The sequence below is a fragment of the Papilio machaon genome, chromosome Z (assembly GCF_912999745.1).
Source record: "Papilio machaon chromosome Z, ilPapMach1.1, whole genome shotgun sequence".
Taxonomy (NCBI): Eukaryota; Metazoa; Arthropoda; class Insecta; order Lepidoptera; family Papilionidae; genus Papilio; species Papilio machaon.
The window spans coordinates 4,767,675-4,786,847 of NC_060016.1; the positions used below are offsets into that span (position 1 = coordinate 4,767,675).

General features: G+C 32.1%; 3 protein-coding genes across 3 annotated transcripts; 2 read left to right on the plus strand and 1 right to left on the minus strand.

Moving 5' to 3' along the window:
* Positions 1 to 2,033: 2,033 nt before the first annotated feature.
* On the plus strand, positions 2,034 to 5,064 carry LOC106717096 (lysophospholipid acyltransferase 5). Its single transcript, XM_014510810.2, has 4 exons — positions 2,034 to 2,163; positions 2,617 to 3,344; positions 3,623 to 3,757; positions 4,450 to 5,064. Exons 2-4 carry the CDS (start codon positions 2,624 to 2,626, stop codon positions 5,046 to 5,048), a joined length of 1,455 nt encoding a protein of 484 aa, XP_014366296.2. The 5' UTR covers positions 2,034 to 2,163; positions 2,617 to 2,623; the 3' UTR covers positions 5,049 to 5,064.
* Positions 5,065 to 8,243: 3,179 nt separating this feature from the next.
* LOC106716973 (pancreas transcription factor 1 subunit alpha) lies at positions 8,244 to 15,377 on the minus strand. The gene is made up of 4 exons (XM_045686183.1): positions 15,286 to 15,377; positions 14,096 to 14,318; positions 13,725 to 13,815; positions 8,244 to 8,544 (listed from the first exon to the last, which is right to left on the minus strand). Exons 1-4 carry the CDS (start codon positions 15,342 to 15,344, stop codon positions 8,402 to 8,404), a joined length of 516 nt encoding a protein of 171 aa, XP_045542139.1. The 5' UTR covers positions 15,345 to 15,377; the 3' UTR covers positions 8,244 to 8,401.
* A 1,570-nt stretch (positions 15,378 to 16,947) lies between these two features.
* Positions 16,948 to 18,121, plus strand: LOC106716974 (dephospho-CoA kinase domain-containing protein). The gene is made up of 5 exons (XM_045686232.1): positions 16,948 to 16,987; positions 17,054 to 17,187; positions 17,332 to 17,623; positions 17,712 to 17,915; positions 18,031 to 18,121. Exons 2-5 carry the CDS (start codon positions 17,076 to 17,078, stop codon positions 18,119 to 18,121), a joined length of 699 nt encoding a protein of 232 aa, XP_045542188.1. The 5' UTR covers positions 16,948 to 16,987; positions 17,054 to 17,075.
* The last annotated feature ends 1,052 nt before the right edge of the window (positions 18,122 to 19,173 follow it).

The window sequence follows — 19,173 nt, forward strand, 5'->3', positions numbered from 1 at the left end:
TTTCAAGACAATTTCATCATCGCCAACTTAAAGTCATCAACTTGGGCCACAACGCACGATTCTGTGCTGCCCTGATTTTGTAATTCAGCGCACTAACGCACCCTAACCAGGATCTAGTTGTGGTATTATTAATATTATTATATTGCTATTAATCTATAACTAATCCTCGACACGAGAATACAGAACGACGCGGCAACAATTCTAGCTCGGTTTCCACCTCTGGACATCCTCGCTGGAATGGATGAGCGTGTTTACACCCGTGTGTGCACCGGCTGAAGCGTAGACGAGCATTGGAATTTAAGGCGCAAGTGGCTTCATGAGCCGTGAAGCCTGCGCCAACGATTCGTTCAGGCAATGCTTCCGTACTTTGACACCTGGATTGGTTTACAAGAAGACGCTCACGTCACATACCGGTTGACGCAGGTGCTCACTGAACATAGTTCCTTCAGTGAGTACCTGAATCAGATTCCACCCAAGTTGACTTCGTCCAGAATTTGAAAATCTTATTATGTATGTAGCCTATGTGTTCTTCAAGATTATGTTCTACATCTGTGACAAATTTCATGAAGATCCGTTGAACCATTCCATTATCTTCTAACAAACCTCCATCCATCCAATATTAGTAAGATAGTAAGTTTTCATGAACAATTATGAAACTCAACTCAACTCAATTTGAAATTCATATACATGTTTGGTAAGTACTTTCATAAACTAACGGGGGTACGTTTGGTAGTTTACTGTGGTAGTTTAGCACAAGCGATTTAAACTTAAAACTGCAAGTAGGATCACAATTATTTTAATTTCGCAATACAATTAGATAAGTAAATTAAATCCAATTACTGAAAACGTATTGAGTGAATATCCTTTATTTATCTCCTAATTAAAAACGAAAAACTGTCATTTAAATCCGTCTTTCATAGTAATTATCGTATTATCGTTGAAGTAGAAACCTTTTTGAACAAAGAAACATGTTTATTATTGGTTACTAGCTGTGGCCCGAGACTTCGTCCTCGCGAATTAAAAAAAAAACATATTTAGTAGCCTATGTGTTCTTCCAAACAGTGTTCTACAACTATGCCAAATTTCTGGAGAAACCTATTAACATCCATCCATGTAAACATTCGCATTTATAATATTAATAATTATTTGAATATATTTGCATAAAAAGCGTAAGAAAATCTATACACTTTCGCTCCTACGAAGCTCCTTTTAAGATCTTAAATCAAAGACGTTTAATAATAATACACAGTCGAGATAAAGTGATCTAAATTTTTCCGTTGGTTGCATCTCTGAACTCGGTTCTATCAAAATTGTCAAGTTTACTACGCCACCTCGTGTATCAGTATTGACATGGAATAAAACATATAAATGTAACTAGCTTTTGCCCGCGACTCCGTCCGCGCAGAATAAAAATAAAAAAAAGAAAAGAAAACGGGGTAAAAATTATCCTATGTCCTTTTCCTGGTTCTAAAATCTAAAATTGGTGGGTAGGTAGCTACCTACCCACCAATTTTCAGCTAAATCGATTCAGCCGTTCTTGAGTTATAAACACAACTTTCTTTTATATATATAGATATACATATAGATAAGATATATAGATAAGTTCCCTCTGTTGTTAAATAGTATTTTAAAATGAAATGGAAATATTAAAACATACATAAATGTGGAAAAAAATTATATAAATAACCACCAATCGGAATGATTTATCGTTATTATACTTTGATAGGCCTAAATTGTCTATCGATGTATATGTAAAATGTTGCAATATCAACATTATATATATATTTTTTAATTCGATATATATAAAAATAAAAAATCGTTCCATAGGTTTTCATTTTCTGCCACAGGGCGAGAATTCCAACTTTACTGGTAGGATATAAAACTTACATTAATAGAAAGAAAAAATCTCACACATTATCTATGAACTAGGAAGTAGTTAAATACTCTTTGCACATTATTTTCTTTTTATTATAAGCAACACTGAAGATAAAATCGATTCGAATCTGGCAAGAATCGGGAATCGGCCACGGCCATTGATTGCTATTGCTTCGTACTCGACGGTATCATATTTTACATATTTCTTTGTTATCACTATAGGAAGCAACAATGCTAGAGAATTAACAACTGTAGATTATTTGAACCATATAATTATTGATATTAAAGGTAAGTATTGCTTACAATACAATTAATGCTCTAAATTATTAAAGCCATTAGAAGTAAAGTTTATTAAATAAATATAGTTTAGGTACTTGTTAAATAGTAATTTTAAATAGGTATCTTAGAATCCATTTCATGAAGTTAATTTTAGAAATATTTTTTATCAGCTTTTCTTGCTGATGAAAAGATAACCGATGCCACGTTGTTATGTAAAGTTCGTTAAATTGTCGATTCATAATTCTTTGTGCACCAATTGTATTGTTGTTCTTAATAAAGTTACGAGTGTACCTATACATTGTGTGTTCATTGTGTAACTTAATAATAAATATTAACATATTCCAATAAAAAATGATATGATTTAATGACATGGATTTCGATAAAATATGTTATCTAAAACTGGATCTTTTAAAATATACAACTGCATCAATCATCTTTTATGTACTGTTATTTTTTTTTCAGGAACAATATGTTTGGACTATTTCTCTCTGTGTTAAGCTGGGTAGGGCTCAGCCCTGTCCCATTTCTTGCCAATATATTAAACACAACTGAGCCAGCTTTGAGACTATTGATATCGATTTTATTGGGTTATCCTTTGGGTATTATTTACCATAAATATGTACGAAAATACCCTGAATACAGGAACCTTTACTTTGTTATTACTGGTGCAGACATAGCATTGTACAACTTTGGAAAAGCTATAATACACAACACTATACCAGCACTCATGATATACTTTACTACATATATGTTTGGACCTGGCAAATTGAATGTGATTATAACATTTGTTTTCAACATGACATATCTTATTGTTGGTTACATAATGACAGAATCGGAAAACTATGATATTACATGGACAATGCCTCACTGTGTGTTAACTTTGAAGCTCATTGCCTTGTCATTTGATCTATGGGATGGACAAAAACTTTTGAAAGGTGCAGAATTATCAGAAAATAGTAAAAAAACAGCACTCCGTGTAAATCCTTCATTATTGGAACTGATTGGGTTTGTGTACTTCCCTGCTTGTTTTCTTGTTGGACCTATATTCTCTTTTAAACGATATTCCGACTTTTTGTCTGAAAGATTCCCATTCGATAAGGAAATTGTGAATACAAAACATATTTATGAGACCAAAGCTATGAAGAGGCTAATACAGGGCATAGCATACTTAGCGGCATTTCAAGTTGGAGGTAAGTTTTTGTAGTTAATGATTCCCACAAATTACACAAAATTATTAATTAGCTTTTGCATATTTATAACAAAAAATTTTGGAACTAACATCTTCAACATAAAAAAGAAGCCTTGAATCTTATTGAGTTTGAATTACTCATTACATGATAATAAGTGTTTGAATGTATATGGTTCTTCTATTTTTTAAGACAATGAAAAGGATGAGAACATGTTTTGAAAACATGGTAAAATCATATTAAAAAAAATAAATGCACATATTTTGATTTTGTTCTTTCAGGGTCCGTTTTTAATGTGAAATACATGTTATCCGATGAGTTTTGGGAGACGTCAATATTTTACAGACACTTTTATTGTGGTTTGTGGGCTCACTTTGCACTCTACAAATACATCTCCTGTTGGCTGCTAACTGAAGGTAATTACAATTGTACAGTATTTAACAAATAACCTGTACAAATATGTTATTTCCCAAATAAATTTGAATACAATGCCATATTTTACTATAAATACATATGGATTGAGGGAATTACAACATTGTGTATCTTGTCTTTGTTCGTCTAAATGACCAATTGACCTTATAACCTGTAATATACATATAATGGTTACATGTAGATTGAAAATGAAATTTTGAAGACAAATTTACCACCACACAAGTTTAATTCAGATATTACAGCTAATAGAATATGGAAGAGTAGTATACTATGATAATAGTAGTAGTTCCTGTAGGGAAGGATGAAGAATATGGCCAGGTTTTTTTTATGACAAATGTCATAAACAATGTGGGTAAAGATTTCTAATCATTTAATAAAGTTTTCATCAAAATATTCTGTCTAGTATTAATATTTCACAGCAAATGGTCTTTTTATGAATAAGTAAAGTCAAGTATTGCTTAAGCAAATGAAGTATATATGTTCTTTTTTGGATAAGTATACAAGAATTGAATGATTGAATTTGTTACACAATGTAATAGAAACAAATCGTCAAAGATGTTTACACAATGTTGTATACATATATATATGTATACAGGTATTAGTTATATTTATATTTATAAAAAAATTAAAATTAGAAAGGATCTTTTTTCTAACATTTTGTAAAATATTTTGACAGCATCCTGCATCAGAATTGGTATTTCATACAATCGTGCAGATGAAACACCAGGTAAGTTATCTAATTGGGACGGCTGCAGCAACATCAAATTGCTGTGCTTTGAGGGTGCAACGAAATTCCAACATTATATTGATAGCTTCAACTGTAATACAAATCATTTTGCTGCCGAGTACATATACAAACGCCTAAAGTTCTTAGGTAACCGTAATCTGAGTCAACTGTTCACTCTATTCTTCCTAGCTCTGTGGCATGGCACTAGATCAGGTTACTATGTTACCTTTTTCAATGAATTCATTATTATTTACATGGAAAAAGAATTTGAAAGTATAATAAGCAAAACTGCAATTTATCATGAAATGTGGCAGAATAAATTTGCCAGATACATTTTATATGTTATTCTGAAAACATATACGATTGTGTTTATGGGTTGGAGCTTGGTTCCATTTGATGTAAAAATAATATCAAAATGGTGGTCTATATATTCCAGCCTTTATTTTTCTGGTTTTGTTATATTCTTGCCATGGGGTTTTGCTTATAAACCCCTACTCTTATGGTCTCTAAAATATTTTAATGTAAGAAAAGTGACTAAAAATGAATAAAGTCATGTTTATAAAGTACCAAATATTAAAAATATATATATACAAATTATCTATAAAAATGTATATGAGTTATTTTGCACTGTTTAATATACATAATGTGATAATACAATATTTATGAACTTGAAAAAATAAAATTATGTCCTACTGAAAATCTGTATTATTTGTTATATTTTTTTATAATGTTAAAAACATATTACATACTTTCTTCATTAATTTTTTTTTTGGTACTAGTATTAACAATGTTGTACCACATTTTATATTTGGTAGGGATATTAAATACTTGTTCTTAATGATTAATGAATTTGCTAAATCAAAATAGGTTATGTCATCGTACAATTAAATGCAAATTAATGTAGTCATTTTTGTAGTATTGCAGAGTGTTTTATGTTTATTTTTTATGTTTATTTTTATTTCATGTAATAAAAATATAAGACATAAGGAATATAATGCGATAATTGCAAAAATATAGGAAAATTTTAAATATATTTTTTTTTATTAGCATAATAATCCTAACAGTCATCTAAAGTGTGTATTTGCACAGAATGTAGCACCAATGTGTATACGATAAAATACTTTATAGATTAATAATTTCTCAACGTGAAAAGTTCATATACTAAGCATTTTGTAGTAAATAGTTGTTTGTCGCCAAAAAGTAGACATTTTCCTCGATGCTTATTCATCAGTGATTTTAAACCATTCAACTTATTTTGGTAGCTTCTGATTTTATGTAAATACGCGCAGAAGTATTGCCGATGTCTTTCCCTGCTACTGACACTGACCGCGACCCGCGCTCATCTGCTTAGTAGTCAATTAACGCGTAACGTTTACATAACATCGCATAACATTTGGCCATTGGTAAAGCTTCTGCGCACAAGTAATAGAGAGCGTTGTATTTGTAACAATTTATTGTTTCCAGCAATTAAATGTTCTCTAATTGTAAGAATATGGTGATAGTGAGGTGTATTTCACTATTACAGTAGTATTAGTAATAATTTTAAGCTACACTGTTGTTTTTAAATAGTAAGATTTATTATTATTTTTTCCTATTCCCACAGCTGAATTTAATATTAAATTACTTTCAAATCGATTTTCGATTCTGATTTTTTGTGAATTATTCGACTGATTACATATTAATGATATTTGTAGGTGTATTTTGTTATGCCAAATAAAGCTATATGAATGAAAAGTATTGAACTTTTTTCTTTAAAACCCTTTTAATATAGGTACATAAGTAGCATTAAACAGACATTATCTGGATATTCCTCTTTATTGTCAAACTAATAAATGAATAACTTTATAGGTAATTAAACCGAAGACGACACACTCGTGCCTTTCATTAGATGTTTTATGACCTTTGCTCGTCATCTGACGATCTTTCGTTATCTTTTGGAACTACTAAAAATACCAAACGTTGACCTAACTGACAAATATGAACTTTTGCCCCAAAATTAAATTTATGTGCATTTTTATTTATAAAAGTTTTAAAGCATAAAATAAATTACCATCTGTCTTCATTTTGTTCGGGACGTTGATTGCAACGCAAGGTCAGACAGGTCAGTCATATCGTATTCAATAAATTGTTGTTGGCTTAGTTGTTCGCGTTATAGACTTAGTACGTAGAAGTTTATTGAACACGAACATTTAGATAACGTTGTCTGCGACACCTTGACTCAGTAAATTATTGTTATCAATGAAAAAACCTACGATGTCTTTGAATAAACTATTGTTGAAAGCAGATTTTCAAGCTGTTTTAAACAGTACTGGTTTGAACCTCTTACCTTTATTCCCCATACATTACTTTTTAGTACACAACCGATAGGACTTCCGTGGAGCCCAGAAGGCTCATCTTGACCACTTTGTGAATTACTGGTTGACCAGGTAGCAGTCGTAAATTAATTGCAGAACATAGCAGAGGGTTATCATTGTAATATTTGATACCAATAGTAGTTTTTGCAAATGACTTCGATAGCAGACTTGCCGTGGGTTCCTGAGATCAAAATCCCCATAATTACAGGAATAACCATATGTTTTATGCAGATATTTTGGTCTCAGAAACCAATAGGTAGTATCTCAAATGGCCCATAAACGTACAAAGGTTTTATTACATTTTGGTTTTAAAAATTTTACGCTTCTCCGCTTAGTCCAACGATTGTGGTAATTAGGTACAGTGGAGTTTGCTAGTCGTGTTCTACGTTTAAAGAGATTTCACCATCTTGGAACATGAGAGATTCTCTTGCAACCTTGTAATCAAGTAGCATGGTTTTTCTCGTGTAATCTTTTTATAAACGAATACGGATTTCGTGTACAAAGAAGTTATATTTATCTACCCACTGCTTTATTTCAAATACTAATACCTGATGTTTCTGTTTTTCGATGACTTAATTGCATTGTAATCATATTTTTTTCAGTGTACAAAATATAATGACGTCTCTACTGAAATATTTCATGAATCTAAAAAATCTGATATCTCAGACAAAGTTCGGGGTGTTGATCGATCAATATCCAGCATTGTTGGATTGGCCACAGATGTTGGTTCACATCCCCGCCTCTCGGCGCAAACACGCCAGTCTATGTCTGCGTAGTTACCATGGTTTTCCACAGCTTGAAAAGCTGTATTGAAAATGGTTGTCTCTTTTTTTCCACAAGGAATGAGGAAGAACAATTAGTTTTACGTACAGTTTTTTTTCGATAGTAGAAACCAGTACCTTTCTCTAACATGTTAAGTTAAGCCAAAATTATTTAAAAGACCATCATTCTAATAGATAGGAAATAGCGACGCCGGTAAATTTTGTGGTGTTTTTGTATTATAAACAAACTAGCTACTTATTTGATCGAAATCCAACTTTTAATATGCCTACGTATGATATAGCAACTTTTTTATCTCCATTCTATTCATTATTTTAGTTTCATAATATAACTTGTAAATGTAACAGAAAGAGTTATCCGAGTTTCTTCTGTTTTTCCTTAGAGCCAACGTTCTATGAAGCGATTGAAGTAAGCTATAAGAATAAGTAGGTAAATCATAGGAAGGATGGTCTATCAAGCACTCGTTATGTTTTTGGTAATCCTATTTTCGATAATATAGTTAAATGAAAGTCATTAGGTTAAGTATGTTTTAAATCAAGGCAAAAGAAGCAAAACTATACAATTATAGTTATAACTTAAATATAATTTAATTACCTATGTGGCGCTGTCATTAACATAATTTAATTTAACATAAAAAACTAGTTATATACACAAGTAATATTATAGAGGCGTAATTAAGCTTGTTACACGATAACTTTAACAATTTAACAAAGTTCTGAAACACGTAGATTCAGATTTTAAAATTTGTTATAACTAATTTTTTAAATTTATTCTTTCTTATCAACAATGTTGTTTGAGGTGCAGAACATTTTAGGATCTTCGGGCACCCAAATTTTAGCGTGCAGTGTTCCAGCCGTCGGCTTTTCTCCACGACGAGACCAAGACAATGAATGTGCTTGGAAATTGCTGCCTGTAAATAATCAAATCCAATTAGTTTTATCAAGATCCATTTTTAAATTGACTTTGGACAGATTTCCAAGGACAATATAAATAAATAGTCACATGTAACCTATAAGTTTGAAAGTAGATTACATTGCAGATTTTTAATTTGTATTCCTATCTTATCTACATATTAAATTATCTACAATCTATATATGTTTACTTGCAGGTTAGTGAAATATACTTTGTATTACGCATTATTTGACTGTTATTATTCTGCTAGATCTTCTTTTTGATTCTGCAAATTCGTCGTGACCTTTCCATCTTCACTTTGTTTCGATATAATACTAATATATAGTATTATATATATATTGTACATATGGCAGGTTATTTTTTTGTCTCACTTGAGTTTAATTATTCGTCGCAGTGAATTTTAAATAATTTTACAATAATGTCATATTGTCCCCTATACCATGATTGCTGACGCTACCTTAAAAGAGTGTATAGCTTAATTGTATATAATACACATTAATCACTTGTATTTAAATTATTTAGTAGTGCTCATTTCTTTTTTTGTTTAGTGTAGTTTTTTGAGTTATCTCTTCAGTGTCCAAGTACAAAACTAACTACATCCATTTATGCCATTGAACTTCCACTGCTTTTACAAAAAAAAAAACATAGTAAATTAGTCTGAACTCCATGGCATTGGTATTATTTCATGATAATTGTAGTAAAATTAAATGGGTAATCCGTGATCGGTGAACTATCAATTAGATTCGCACAATAGCAGGCGTATGGCCCTCGCTGAGCACAAACACAATTCTTATTTATCTGCAATTATGCTGAAGAGAGCTTAAACAATTCTTTGTGGGGGCTCTTCAAACTAAACATTTCGCGATGTGGTACAATATCGGGGTGTTGTGTTGGGGAAAAGCGGGGGACGCGCGCACGTGCGGTCCCTTATGTCCCCTTACTATTATTTTTCTAGGGCTGCCAAACATTTATATTACGATGGATTTTTTAAATTTCGCTTGTAGCAGTTAACTTTCAATTTATGATGCAGTTAACTTTCATTTCAAGGTAACTTATAAAACATTACAGTCACACTGTTCAAAATATGTGGCTCGAAACAATTCCTGATATTATGTTATAAATTTGTGCTATGTGATAATCAGTATATTTTTATTTCTGATTTTTCAAACATTCGCTTCCGAAATGTTAAGAAATTATAAACTAAAGTAATCGTACTATAGACTTTACCTTTTACATACAAAGTAAAAAAGTCATGGTTAAGCGTAATTTTCTTTTTTATTTATTGAGAAAACGTCGATATTTTTAAATAGCACACCCCTATAGTATGACGAACATTTATACAAGTGCATTAATAACAGTTTAGGACTATATCACAATGGACATATTGAACATATCCGGTAATTACACCGCTTGTCATACCACAAATCATGCATATCTAAATATAAAAATATACAAAATTAAAATGAACCGCGGTAATTTTTACCAGCGTATTTTGCTAACGCGCCTAGTTCCTCCTCAATCCTTAAAATCTGGTTGTATTTTCCCATACGTTCAGATCGAGCAGGAGCCCCACATTTTACCTGGCCAGCAGATAGCCCAACCACCAAATCAGCGAGGAATAGATCATCCGTATCACCCCATCTATCGCATACTACGGCACCAAATCCACTCGTTTTTATCAACTTAAATACCTCTATTAATTCCGTGAGTGTTGCTGATTGGTTGATTCGGATACCTAAAGTATTACCAGCCCGTTTTTCTACAGCTAATCCCACTCTTCTAAGATTAGTCTGAGTCAAATCATTTCCAAATAATTGAGCTTGAGTGCGAGAAGTCAGTGTGGACCAAGCGGCCCAATCATCGTAATCAAAAGCATCTTCGAATGAACATATTGGAAACTCTTTCATAGATTCAAGATACAACTCAGCAAGCTTATCGGAGGACATGTAATCCTGAGGGTTGGTATTGGGATTTTTAAACTCCAAGTCATATGATCCATCTTTAAATAGATCCGTAGCGGAAGCATTTAATGCAATTTCTACTTTGCCAGCATAGCCGCACTGTTTAATAGCATCCGTTAGAAAAATTAAAGCATCCCTGTTACTTCGCAATGGAATAGAAAAGCCGCCGTTATCACTAACGTATGATGCTTCCATTTTAAATTTCGAAATTATAGTTTTCTTGACGTATTGATAAATTTCAGTACCCAGACGCAACGCTTCAGAGAATGAAGAAGCTCCTGTGGGCATGATCGAATATTCTTGAAAAGGCAATTCATTTGAGGACAGTACCCCGCCAGTCAGTATCGTGAAATGTGGAACTGGCATTATTATGGAAGTCACTTCGGCCATGTCGGAAATATGTCTATATAGAGGCATTCCTTTTTTCGCCGCTCCAGCTTTGGCAACAACCATTGATACACACATAATAGCGTTAGCTCCGAGTCTAGATCTAGTTTCGGTACCATCAAGAGCCAGCATGAATTGGTCTATTTCTTTTTGCATTGTGACTTCATAGTTTTGCTTTATAAGTTCCGGTGCGATTATTGTATTAATATTTTTAACAGCATTACTAACACCCATTCCCAAATATTCAGCGGGGTTATTATCACGTAACTGTACCGCTTCAGCTATCTTTTTCACATCAGTATTTGGTACACCAACTCTGAAGAGACCGAGTTCGGTAACCATATCTACCTCTACAGTAGGAATTCCTGTTGAATCAAATATTTGTCGAGCAAGTAATATTTTAATCGGCATTTTGGCAAAAAATCGTTAAGATTCAAAATACCCAAAAATAAGTTACAGTCAAATAGTTGTCAATGAACTGTCATATAGATATTTTTCATTGCTCGTATGAATGGTATGTATTAGTGGCCAGTAAATAAAGAGTTGACAACTGTATTTTTATTCGGTTCTGGCTTGCGTATTTTAGGAGTGGGGCATTGAGTTGAGTTCGACGGCAGAGTCAATAGAAGTGGGGTCCAATGGTACACGTGCGCGATAATCTTTATGTAAATCCTATATTATGTTTTGATAAGGTGTTTGTATTAATTGAAAAAGAGATTATGCGGTACTCAATAGGAGAAGTGTTTTTTGTCTTTTTTATCGTAACTATTGTAAGGATATTAATTAAAGATACATATTTTTTAGTAATTTTAATTTTTTAGTCTTCTTTGTATTGATGGTTCCGGAAGTAGTCTTATTAAGAAATTTGTTAGCGTATCAACCGATTGTAAATATTGCCAGTTTGTAATCGTTCTAGGCAAACAATAAAACAGATATCAAATTGTGGACTGAATTTAAAACATTCCTAACAAGTATATAAAAAAATAGTTTCAAAAAATAAAAAAATTCATCGTCACATAACGGAGTGTGAAGAACTTAATAGTTTTTGAATGCACTCCCTTCTGTTTACAAAGGGTGAGCACTTAATTTGCTACAGCGTGATTCGCAAACGTAAAGCTTAACAAATACACTCTGTTAATGCATTCACTTAACGAAAAATTCGCGCCCCATATTGAATAAATTTACGCAATCGTATGGGTAATATATTTTAATAATTGAATAGTTTGAGTTATAATTCCCAAAGGATGATTTATATCGTATAGGTATTCGTGCTTACAGTATAATATAAAAGGTATAAACATGATTAAAAGAAGATAACATAATTGTCAGCAGATGTAAAAGAAGCGTCATTGTCACCCCAAACTGAAATCCGTTATCTCTACCTACCTCTCTGGATTATTGAAAGTGTTATGTAACGTTTTACGTGAATGTGCTTAAAGTGAAAACAGCTTATTAGGTAACAATTATTTCTTTTTAACTCTCTTGTAAGATGCGAGAGAGTTGTGCCAGGTCTGTGTCAAATGGATGTCATAAACCTGTCTATCTGTCTGGGTGGATTGAGGATTAAGGGTATGAGCGTGAGTTGTGTTGTCGTTCTTATAGGAAAAGAGACTTTTCTATGTACCGTCTATGTCGAATACTCGATATGCTTGAAATAACGGATGCTTTTTCGAGATAAATTGACGTGGGTATAATTTGCAGCTTCAATAATTATTCAACACAATTCGTCTTTTTTGGATTCGAAACATGGAAGATATTTTTCATGAATTTAATTTTTTTAATAATTAAGAGAGGGTTGTTATTGAAATTTAATGAGACGATTGTGTCGATTAGTGCGGATCCCACGGGACGAGGTGCGTCATCACGCGACGCGCCGTGGGAATGGCGCAGGCACAACACCTGGACCAATCGATCGCAGATATCCGTACGTTAACATTTTATCATAGGGCGGGACGATTTGTCCAAATTAAATGGTGATAACAGGAAAAAATACTATTTTTATTATAATTTTCCAATATAAATTTACTCTTAATATTTACATTTCGATTTTTATTTTTATATATAACATTATTTCAAACTGATGAGTTTTTTAACATCGCGATTCTCAGGAATTATCCTGCATTTCTTAGTTGCATGCACACTTGTATTCATACTAGTACGGAAGGCAGCTGAACAATTGGCTATGTAACAAATTTGTCCACATCATACCTACCTAATATAAGTTACTAGAGAAGTAGAAACATGTATTGTTAGGCTAAGTTTGTTCTTTTTATATTAAAAATAAATAAATAAATAAAGAATTTAAAAGCACTAAAAACGATAGGTGCATAACAGATTTAGAAAAGAGTTTATAATTTTATTTCTATACAAGATGGTTCATTTTTTTTGTATAATGTTTTTGCAATTTGGGTAACATAGTGACAATATCGATCATCAAAAGGTGCACAAACAATTTAGGGGCGGTGGGGGTCGCGCCCTGGTACCATTTGACCCGGCGAAGCGACCCCCGATGCATAAACTATGAACTGATGCTACCGCATTGAGAACATATAAACAAACCCAAAACTTGGTGGGGTAGGCAGAAATTAAGTTTTTATCATTTAATACGTTTAAGCGGTACGATTTCTTTTAGAATTTAAACATTGTAAACTAATGACACTTGCCACAAAAATAACCTTATACAATTTATACATATTTTGATATTTTAAAATTTGTTGTCACCTGGATCAATTTTTGTAAAATAAATAAAATTGTGAGTAAAAGGCGAAGTTTTTTGTTTACAAAGTTTAGGTTTTGATTCGGAACTTGATATAAGTTATGATAAGCTTACCTCTGATGATCACCTTTTTCTGTTCTTCTTTATTTTGAACGTTGCCGACCCCAGACAGCATGGTGTCTGAAATACTGCGATCTGTTCGTACCTATTAAAAATGAGACATAGGTTTTTATGAACATATGTCGACAACTTTTAAATATAAGAACATTTTTCTTTAAACTTTTATAAATTGAGTACTATTAAGTGACGCCAATTAATAGATATTAGATATCAATAAGCCAATGTTCCTAACTCTCAATTCTCAATGATCTAACTTTCAGATAATGTTGAGAGTTTGTATACATTTTGGGTACAAAATAGAAAGAGGTTTAATTAGACAACAGGTCAAAATGGAAGAAAAAAAATCTTGTTAATTAAAGGCTTACCAGTTCACCCAAGAAACTAATGTAACCAATAGCGAGCTTCAGAGTGTCAACTTTGGAGAGGCGTTTCTCGTAGGGTAGAGTGGGAATGTGAGCTCGCAACCCCTCGAAGGCGTCGTTTATGGATTGCATGCGTCTACGTTCGCGGAGATTGGCCGCCTGCCGCTGCTGCATCTGCTGCTGAGGACAACGTGACCGACGCTTGTGGAGGCGTCGGCAGTCCGACCTACAAGCATTTCTCTCGTTACTGTCATATATATATGGTTCTCGGAATATAGGCCCTTTAGTGATAGATCCCTTAATCGTCAAATTATTTTTTTGTAGTGTTACAATCTATTTGTTTTTTTCCTTAAATGGTTCTTTAATAGGTATATTATACATTATATATAAGTCGACATCAAAATTTCAAGTGGCCTTTATTTTTATCCGTACTTTAATATCTGTATTTTGAGAGTAATCGCGATACAATCCTCAAAGTAACCTGTAGGTATGTACTGGTAAAACAAAAAAATCATAAGTGTCTTCGGATTTTCAAGTATATAATGTTTCGCAATCATACAATCTTAGGTAAGTACAACATTAATATTCATACGACATTGTTATTTTTTTCACTTTAAGCATGGAAAAATTAAAAGGCCTTAAAGGTCACTTCATGGTCATATAAAGAGAACAATGCGAAATAAAATTATAATGTTAGTGCCAGATTGAGAATTTATACACGTTTCGCCTTTTGAAAGAGATATTCCTTTATCTGCTCCATCTGTTTCTTATGTGAAGGAAAGGAATTTCTAATTCTTCAAATCCTTGCAGATATATTTACCTATATATTGCGAGCATAGGTGAAACGCATTTTTTTAATAGTCAAATTTCTTTATAGACGGTGCTTCTTAAGATTTTTTTGCAATTATATACTTAAAAAATAAAAGAATTAGTACTTCTGGATTACAACTACCTTACTAATAATATTTGGTACTGGCTGTTACGAAAATTGAAAATATCAATAAGTCCAAAAGTTATTGCACTTTATTTAATCACTTCAAAAAATGTTGTGTAATTTTTTTAATTTACATTGAAATAAAAAGAAGATGAAAGAAAATACAAAGGTATCAAGGATATATATTCGCCAAACATTAATATAAATGTAAAAACATGCAAAACCACAGTTATTCGCTGTTGCAATAAAATGCACCGACCTTTTCCGTGGCGTAGACAGATTTTCCTGATCACTTGCGTAGAGGCTGCCATCGGACATAGAAGAGTCATCATAAAGGAAAATGTCAGAACTATTTCCTGATGCGGGAGATCCTCCTAATGGCACAGGCACGCCTGTGTCTAGTCCTGGGCATAACCCTACGTTGATGCTATCCATGTTGAACATTCTGACAGCTCTTCGCAAATGCTGCACTTGTTTACATATTATTGCACGAATTTACAAGATAATGAGCCTTTCCCAACCACACTCTAACGTGTAATGAGGAAGAGGGTTGTTAGGTAGCGGGCCCTCGCGATGGGGTGACCCCGCCTACATGCCATTTCTCCGCCCACGGATTTTCCCAACCATTCAACGAACAACTATGAAAATCGATAAAATTTCTAATTTCAAGGACCATTTTTCCAAAGAAAACATATTTGTATTCTAACAAAAACATAGTTTATTCCGTATTTAAACATAGGTACACTTAACATTAAAAAGCAATTCGGTTAACTTTTTTTTAATAAATATCAATCGTAAATTGAAATATTATCTTGTTGAAAGTTGACTTATTAGTATCAATGATTCGATATTAAAATGTGTTTTAAATTAATCACTAATTTTAGAATCTAAACTCGAATCTCAAACAAATTACGTGCCTTGATATAAAAAGAAAATAATTACACCTAAGTACAGCTAATAGACCGTTGACAGTTTGAACTTAGAGAACATTAAGATTCTGAAGATACATTACTGACTTCTCTGGTATGAAGAAACGCTACTCTCTTGCAGTAATCGTAGTTCAAGTAGTTATATTGATCATGCAATACCTCTGGAGACGTATCATTCGAAAAAGCACAGCGGCTTAAAATCCCAACCGTTACTGTGGAATGAAGAGAATTTAATTCTTTGTTTTGAATTATTCTAATCAATTTATTCTAAACATATTTTAAGGACACATGCTAAAGAACTTCGAACTTGTGAAGAGACACTACCAACCTACATTTATAAATCCACAGTATCGCCCCTTAAAGAACCGAAAAAATAATTACAAACTACTTCAAAATACTAAGGAAGTACGACAATCCCTCTAGATTCACACAGACACAGAAAAATATATCATAAATGTTTCGTATATTTGCATACGAGAATGTTTTTAATCTTAAATCTAATGCTAATGAAATAAAAAAGGTGTTTTATGCTATATAAAAAATAATAGTTATCATGTCTGTATATTTTTTGTTCAATAGAGAATTTTTTATTAAATTTTTTTTGTTAATAATTTTAAAAAAACTTCTTCGGCAATTTTGAAGTCAACAGCCGCAGCTCGGTTAGGGTGAAGTACTGACGAAGGTGATGGTACGCAGAAAAGTTAGCGCGGGAAATCGTTTGATTGCGTCGTCCGCAACAACAGAGGAGGAACGGGCGTAATGTAAAACTATTACTATTGTCCAAAATATAAACTGTGGTTTGTGAAATTGTGTTTTGAGAAACCTAGATTATATAATTACTACATCAACTGTCTAAGGCTTAACATTATAAACCAACTTTATTTTATAAACCATAACATATAACTTTATAAATCAACTTTTTTTATATCCATAAACCAAAAGAACTGACATCTGTAATCTGTAAATGTCAAATATCGATTGTCATTTGTCATTTCACTGTCACTGTTTGTCAATGGTCTAATCATAATAAAGGTAAAATATACTCGAAATTACATTATTTTGATAAATTTGTGTTATAAGTACACTTTTTAATAACAGCAATACATTTATAACTTCGAGTATGTTTATTGTCGGGCTCACCGGAGGATTGGCGACAGGGAAGAGTACAGTGCTATCAATATTTCGTGATAACCATGTAGCAGTAATAGACGCCGATGAAGTAGCTAGAAAAGGTACCTTAACATTTCTATAATTTACGTTGATTATGTTATTATACTTACATACACAATCATAAGCTCCACTTCACCACCAAATTTCAATACATTTTTTCAAAGTATTAGTTTGATGTATTATTTAACCTTACATTGTTATTTAAGTGTTAGAACCGGGAACAAAAGCATGGAAAGAATTAAGAAATTATTTCGGCGATGAGGTTTTATATCCCGACGGAAAAGTAAACAGACTGAAATTGGGGGAGATAATATTTGACGATATAGAGAAGAGGAGGAAACTAAATGCAATAACACATCCTAGAATACAGAAAGCTATGATGAGTATGGCAATGATGTATTTTTTCTCTGGTCATAAATACATTGTAATGGAAGTTCCTTTGCTGTTTGAAACTGGAAAGATGTTAGCATTTATGCATAAAATAATCACAGTAGTATGGTAAGTATTTTTACATTTTACACTTTGACTTCAATAATGTAATACAAATTCATTGGTTTGTTCTTTATATATTATTTGTATATTACAGTGAAGATCATCAACAGCTTGAAAGATTATGCAAACGTAATGATTTCTCTCAGGTGGTTGCAAGAAAGAGGATAAGTTGTCAGATGCCACTTGAACAGAAAGTGGCACGATCTCATTTTGTTATTGATAACTCTGGTAGTATTGAAAATACAGTGAAACAAACTGAATCTATAATTAAAGTGCTGCAACGATCTAAATTCACTTGGTAAGTAAAATTAGAAGTATTTAAAATTATATTAAATAGAAATCTGTATTTTTAGGTGTAATTATTTATACAACAGTATAAGTAAAATTATAATGTGTTTTCTTTTTCTTTTCAGGTATTTCAGAGTTATTCTTTTGATCGGTTTTCTATCTGTGGCATTTGGTGTAGGACATATAATCAGTAATTTAATTAATAATGTCACATAAGTACCAATTGTTTACAATTAAAATAATTTGTTGCAATATGTTCATAATACATAAATACATAATGCATTTCACTTATATCATAAAAATGGAAAGAATGTTATGTAATTTCTTTGTTAAGATTTTCACAAGTTTGATTGTAGTCATTCAGTCAATCATACCAATCTTTATTATTCTTTAGCTTAGATGTATATAAGCCCATGTTTGTATATACACACATATTTCTGTGTATTTTTTTATTTAATGTTTTGTTATAATATTTACATTAACCTTATGCACATTGACATGAAATGAGTGTAATTTTGAATACTTGTTTTTGTACATTGTCTTCGCTGTACTCTTTTTGCTGTAAAAAAGCTACAAGGCTTAGATTATGTCATCTCATTTGTGCATATCTCCCAAATGCCTTTATTTCTGTTTTACCAGAGAGAAGGGCTTTTGTGCATACCCAGTCTTCTAAAACAATACTTTATATTTATATTTTTTTTTATTGTTTCAATCAAATGGATGTGCATGCAATAGCAAGTCATACACCCTATATCCATGCAAACACATAACCTTCGACAAAAAAAGGTCGCCTTTTTATCAGATGGACGTTTTATTATTAATATTCTGTACGAAATGTACGCACAAATAAGGCAGTAGAATAGTTTCTTAAATAACTTTAACTTTAATATTGAGATTATTACAAATATAATGTAATAAAAACGAATGAAACTAATGAATTTTGACGAGTTTATACAAACAAAAACAACAAATACAAAAATTTCATTATATATAATTATTATCAATAAGAAAACTAATTTATTGTAATTTATCTTATTAGGGTTCAAACAAGAAAATTTACCTTTGTATGTATTTCAAATGTTACATTGCTAGCATTGTTAGTTGATTTAAGTTTTGTACATTTTTTTATGTAATTTCAAAATGTATGTTCAATAATAATAATATTAGCCAACACAGACAAAAACAAAGTAAAAAAGCAAGAGCATCAGTGGCTCAGGGGTTAAGCACTTGACTTGTAATCTGCTGCAGGTCCTGAGTTCGCAGCCCGC